The following is a 6,510-nucleotide window of genomic DNA, read 5'->3' as shown; positions in this document are numbered from 1 at the left end:
GGGACACATGTCAACTTTTAATTAGTCTCAAATTCAATTATTTTTATTTTTTCACCATTAATTTGGTAAATGATGTGGCAATTTGTGATTGGTCCAAAATTGTTTATTCAACCGTTGTCACTCACAGGGCTTTATAACTCACCCTTCATTGTTTTATTTTTCTTATTGTTAGAGATCATTGTTCTGGCGCTTGCCAGAGATCTGCCTACACTACAAGAAGTTTGATTAGATTTTTATACCACTCATTCCGTTCATACATTTTAGATTGTAATTAAGCTAGTAAATGATTCAATTGTTTGTCTATAATAGGTTAATAAGACTTTGATTTATGTTTTTGTATTGGGTGAGTGGTTTAGACTCTGAACTTAGTTGTGTCTATATAAAGACTTGTATTCACATTTTACCTATTGATTGGATGAACCTGAAGATCCTTAATGAAGTTTTATGTTTTTATGTTGGAGACATTTTCTTTTCCGCACTTTTATATCTAAGCTTTACAAAGAGAAATATAAAAGTTACAGGTTAAGTAGGGTTGATAAGTATCGTTAGAAAAAGAATGATGTCGGTCGACTTCACACCATATTTTGGACCTGTGAGGAGGTGCTCTGGGATGGGGTGTGACATGGCGAGCTAAGATGAGCATAAGGATGACTAATCAAGTGTAGAATTGTATAAATAGGGCCTTGAGAGTTAAAGGAAATTATAAGAAAATTCTAAGTGTAGAAGCTCTGCCAAGAAATCGCAAGGTAACGAGAAGAAGAAATAATTTAGAAGGGGATTAGTAGGAAACATTTTAGTCTTTTTGAGTGACCATTCCAAAGAAAATAGTGGAGATCTCTGAAGCTTTTCTTTTAAAGTCATGTTATATGATGTACAGTATAATGCATGTATAACTTGGTTACGACTTATAAGAAAAACATTACTCTTTGAAAGTATGTTTTCAAGTTAAAGTATTCATTTTTATATGATTCTTGTAGAAAGTGCTTGTACGCGAGTAAACCATTAGCTTTATTCTTATCATGAACTAGCTACTATGTGCACATAGGAGTCAACCATGCGTTGAGTGGTCCCCCATTGATGAAATGGTGGCCGGATGCATTGAAAGTTCCACATTTTTTGCTAACCACTTGAGCAATTGGAATTGAATGTGAATTCTCTAGGGATACTGATGGTGAAATGAATCATCACAGTAGTCTATGTGTGGGGAAGATTCGATATTTGGTAAAAGGAATAAATAGAGGCTAATGTGTTTTTAGTGTGTGTTGAGGCGTTGTGAAATTGATCTTGGAAAATGGTTTTATGCATGAAATTCTATTCCCCAAAAGTTTTCCTAAAATGTCACTCAATAAGCGTTAGACTTATGTTTTAAGTTTCCCTTCCCTAGGTAAGTGAAGCAAAGAGGCCACATTAAGAAGGCAAGTCGTTGTGTTGTGCCAGGCAGCAATAGTTGTGCAAAGCGTTGGAGTTTAAGTTTAGAAGTTTAGAAGTTTTCGGTACTTTAAGCATTTGCCTTGTAATTATATTAAGTTTGACATTGAAGGAACAAAGTTGTTAACCTTTTGTTGTCATATTGGAAAACAAGTTGTCATCAAAGTTTAAGTTGAAAACATACTTTCAAAGAGTAATGTTTTTCTTGCTATTTAATATAGGCGTCCTGGCATTGCTATTTAATTTCAAGTTTAAGCTTGAGAAAGTCTAAGTTTAAGAACGTCGTTTTGGCGCATCGTTAAGGCGTTGGAGCCACCCAGTTCCAACTGCGCTCGAAATGCGAGGAAAGGATGCATTTTGGGTGGGGTGTGACACATACTCTTTTTGGAAATGTTCACATGGGGTTGTCCATATATTATTCTAATTAACTTAAAAATCTTTGATGTAGTTGTAAAGTTTTGTATTGACAATTAATGTTGAAAAAATGTAAATTTTTGTAGGTTTTGTTTGGTTATGTTTGATGAATATAAATATGCATAATTACGTGATTGTTAGACGACTAGAATATGATCAATACAGAATAACTTATAAAAAAATCCAAATTACAATTATTTTAAAAAACCCACAGACGGTTCTTGACGTTTTTAAAAGGTGCACGTTAGCACCTAAATTATATTCTTGACAATTTTTTTTGTATCAAGTAAAAAATGATCTTGATGTTTTTCACATATCAAGTTACATTGTTATTGACATTGCTAAATGTAAACAACACCAATATTCTTGACATTTTTTTCTTATCACGTAGAAACCGACTTGGCATTTTTCATATATCAAGTACAATTGTTCTTGACATTTTTTGCATGCCAAAAAGACGGACATTCTTGAAATTTTATAAATGTCAAATTTCAATATTTTTTATGTTTTTACGAGGTCATGAACATTGACATTCATGACACTGGCTTCTAAAATGTTATTTTAAAGATCAAGAATAGTGATTCTTCTTCAAAAAAGTCAAAGAAGTCTGTTTTTGTAGTAGTGTTTATATCACGTTGACAAGAATTTTGAGAAATTGTATAAATAAAAAGTAATTGTATCATTTAAAATAGTGTTAAATCACCAAATTGCTTAGTGAAGTAAAATTTAATACTTTATCATCTAAATAAAGAGTTCACAATCAGTATTATAAATGGTTTAGGCAAATAAGAGAACATAGTACATATTCATACCTTCAGCTAAGAGTTTTTAGAGGCTTATATTTACGGCCCCTTACACATAGTCAAGGCTATTAATAAAAATCTGAAATATTCATAACGTGTCTAAGTTAATTTATGGTTGTTCCTTGGCATAATAGCACAAACAACAATGTCAAGATAGCTGATTTGTAAATGGTGGAGAAAGGAAGTCCATATCTTCCTTTACCAAACATAAGTATTCCTTTTAAAAATGGCCAAAACCATAGAAGTAACCATAAACTACAAATCACCTCAAGCACTGCACTTCCTGATTTCTCCAGCCTTATGAAGCTCATGAGCAAAGCAACAAGTTGAAGCAACAAAATGGTTGTCCCTGTCACAAACATTGGAGACTCATCAAATGTGAAATGCCCCAAATCTACCTCAGAACATGTCTCTTTCTTTGTTACTTCAAACACAGTTTCTCTGACACCCAAAAACTTTAGAACCACATTGCCTACTCCAAACAACCATGCACAAATTGTGTTTATTCTTCCCATTCTTTGGTTATTCCACCAAGCTCTTACTGACTGACCAGTTTCTTTGTATTGTAACAACTGTTGAAAGTTGTAAATGATGAACAGAGAAATCGGTATGAAGATTGCTCTCTCTTCCATCTGCATATACAATTAGAAAATAAGGTAGATTGGTTGTTAAATCACCAATCAACAAATATAAGCTTTTGATACCGCACACAGCGTAGCTTTAATATATCAATACTTTAACATTAATTGGAGTTAAAAGTGTAGCTGGAAAAAATAATATTGCAAGAGACTTGATTGTTAAATCTATGTTAAGGATTTTACGTCTGAAAGATGGAAACGGTCTCACAAAATTAACACCAAATAATTAATATGTTGAATATGTCTTATTAATATCTCTTTTAATAATAATTTATGCTATATTTAGTAACCATTTCAATTTTGGTTTTAGAATTTGAAAAATCAAGCTTATAAATAAACACTACTTCCAGTGCAAAGTCTTTAGTTTTTTTTGCAACAAAGTTAAAAAGTATAGCAATATGTGAGTGCGTGCTGTCACTAATAAGAGCTGTGTTATATACTTAAATTTTATTTATCAGAGTGCTGTCCAAATCTACTCTATAGTAATATGCAAGAATTGAATTGTACTTACGGTTGGAAAGAAAGAGGAGTTAGTGATGAGGCAGTAGGGTGAAAGTAAAGCATAAGAAAGCTTAAGAATGGAACGAATGCCCCAAGTGAGGATCCATAAGTAGGCTGCACATTGCTTCCATTGTAGTTTCTCAAAGAGTGTACCAAAAATAGGGCAGTGCTTGCTGAATAAAATTTCAAGGAAGCCAGAGGCCCATCGCTTCTGTTGAGTTAATGAAGTAAGAAGTTGTGAGGGTGCACACCCTAAGAATGCTGGAGGATTTAATGCAATGTAAATGGATCTCCATCCTCTTCTATGAATCACTAGGCTTGTTAAAATATCCTCGCATGTAGATCCATACATCCACCCTATCTGTAATTCAATTAAAAAACAAAAAACATACCTACACACACAACTTCATTAATTTGGAATTTGACCAAACAATACATATATGGCCCATTTTGTAGCCTATCTTTCTAATTTGGCCAACAAAACAAAAGATTTAACTCATATTATGAATAAACTACGATAGAAAGAAACCACACAATTGTTTCTCTATCTTAAAAAAAAAAAAATCAAAGTCTTCTATCATTTGATAACTATTTGATAATTTTAAAATATTACAAATTTGTAAACACTACGTCCAACTATGAACTTCGACGTTGTAACGTAATTTACATTTATAGGTGTAAAATGTTAAAATCCAAAGAATTGTCAAATGTTGTTATCTTTTTTTTTTCAGTTTTTGAAAGCTAATCTTTATAAAAATGAGGTCAATTTGATTGTTTTTATTATCTACTGTCTAAAATATGTTTTTTGTTTTGTTATTGTTTTGAATTTTCACTGAAAAGAGATTTCATCAGATGTTTAATCGAAATATATGAGTGAAAAAAGAGGGAAGAAAAAACCTTGGAACCCCAAGTAGTGCCGATCTCATAGCCGCATCCTGCAACTTGGATAGCAGCTTCAAGATTATTGTTCAAAAGACCTTTTGAAAGATAGCCAAATGGGGTTTCTTCAAAAGCTCGAATAGCTGACTTTGCAAAAGTTTTTGAATATCCAAATGATTTTATTATTTCTTGTTCCGAAGCTTTTCGTCCTACAAGAGGATTAAAACTATGTCAAACTTATGAGAATCAAAATTAAAATTAAAATTAAACTACGTAAAAGTGTGAAGTCCATATAACACTTTTCGTCTATGGAAACACCCGGTCCCGCTGTAGATAGGCCCTTGAAGTCCCATGATCCCACGTGTGAAGTACTACAAAACATATAGTACTGAACATCATTTTTTCAATTCTAATTCAAATATGGCTAAATTAGTTAAGGGTATGTATTCTTAACCAATCATACATCAAAAGGTTTGTTCCATTCTCCTTTCCAAAGTGTTACTCAAACTAAAAAATATATATTAGAAACAAGAGAGTAAGTTCATTGACTCACTTACAACAAAGAATTGAAGTATTCATCCAAATAAATGTTCTAAATTGATTATGTTATAAAAGTGTGGAAGTTTAATATTGAAAAAAGAAATTAAATTGTTAGTTTGAAGGAAACAAGTTGGCAATTGTGGAAAGGAAAACGGAGGATATGCTTTATTGTAAAATGTATCCAGCTTTAATTAAAGGAGAGTCAGCTAAGAGAAATATTTTTTAGGAATTAAGATTGAGAGCCCTTTGGAATAGTTTAGTTGTTCGATCTATATCCAAGTGGCAATAGAAAAAATTGTGCTTATTGGCTTCACAAATGTTGGTGAGGTCGATTCTAGAAAATCCACTTTAAGTTGGTTTGATTTACTTTGATAGAGGCAGCTGTATCGTGACAAATCAAGGAACATGCATTACATAGCTTTAAGTTTTAGTTTCCCTCAACTTTATGGACAAACTTTACGCTACAAGAAAATTTAAGATTTTGTAACTTACAGGGTGTTTGTCCATTTTTCTTCATGTGTAATGAAATTAATAGAATGATGAGGGCACAAATTTAGTGTATAAACAGTGTAGGAAATATCCATAATAGTCCTATTAAGTCTCATGGCTACTGCATTTTATTTTGGGGTAAACCTAATAGTATAAAGTCTAATAATACCATGATCGTTACAAAAAATTGTTGAGCTAATCTTAACTACAAAAACTCTATCTCATTATCGGTTCTTAAACATTTAACTTGTTTAGATGGTTGCTTTTCTATTACTCCATTTTTAAGGATAGTGTTTCTGAGGGTCCCCACAGTTCATAAAGGAAATAGTCTAAGGATTTCTTTAGTGTTCTAATCAGCCTTCTGTAACCCTTGACATGTAAGACTTTCCGATCCTCACAAAAAAATTTAAAAAAAAAAAAAAAAAAAAACAAAAGCTTTTTAACAACTCCTTTAGAAAAAATGTATTGTTCTAACAAAAATTTTAAACCTCTCTCAATAATGTGAGACAACCTTCTATACCACATATCTCTTCCAGACAACTTGTTATTTGAAACAGTTAAAGACAGAGTAGTTCATGGTTACACCTTTGATAACAAATAGACCAATAGCTAGCCTCAATGCCTACTAGGATAATTTTAGAGTCTTTTATGATCTCAAACCTTCTAGCAGTTTTTATACTCACAACTTATAAAGTCTAACATGTCAAGAGAGATTAGATTTCTTTTTTAAGATGAAATATGTCTCACACCCCTAAGAAGTGTTGTTGTCCCAGCTTTAAACTTAAGAGTAACAGACCAAATGTCCAGTATTTTTACAT

General features: G+C 32.1%; 1 protein-coding gene across 1 annotated transcript; it reads right to left on the bottom strand.

The window, feature by feature from the left end:
* Positions 1 to 2,552: 2,552 nt before the first annotated feature.
* LOC107991432 (cellulose synthase-like protein H1) lies at positions 2,553 to 4,885 on the bottom strand. Its single transcript, XM_017046358.2, has 2 exons — positions 3,795 to 4,885; positions 2,553 to 3,277 (listed from the first exon to the last, which is right to left on the bottom strand). The coding sequence occupies exons 1-2, from the start codon at positions 4,134 to 4,136 to the stop codon at positions 2,750 to 2,752; spliced, it is 870 nt and encodes a 289-aa protein (XP_016901847.2). The 5' UTR covers positions 4,137 to 4,885; the 3' UTR covers positions 2,553 to 2,749.
* Between the last annotated feature and the right edge of the window lie 1,625 nt (positions 4,886 to 6,510).

Source organism: Cucumis melo, chromosome 11 (assembly GCF_025177605.1).
Source record: "Cucumis melo cultivar AY chromosome 11, USDA_Cmelo_AY_1.0, whole genome shotgun sequence".
Lineage (NCBI taxonomy): Eukaryota > Viridiplantae > Streptophyta > Magnoliopsida > Cucurbitales > Cucurbitaceae > Cucumis > Cucumis melo.
This window is presented reverse-complemented; position numbering and strand designations above follow the sequence as displayed.

What these genes read in the sequence shown, in the direction of transcription:
- LOC107991432 (XM_017046358.2), bottom strand. Translation starts at nt 4,136, where the DNA reads ATGTATGGATCTACATGCGAGGATATTTTAACAAGCCTAGTGATTCAT. An exon ending in ACTCCTCTTTCTTTCCAACC is followed by an intron (nt 3,278 to 3,794) that starts GTAAGTACAATT and finishes TTGTATATGCAG; the next exon opens with ATGGAAGAGAGAGCAATCTT.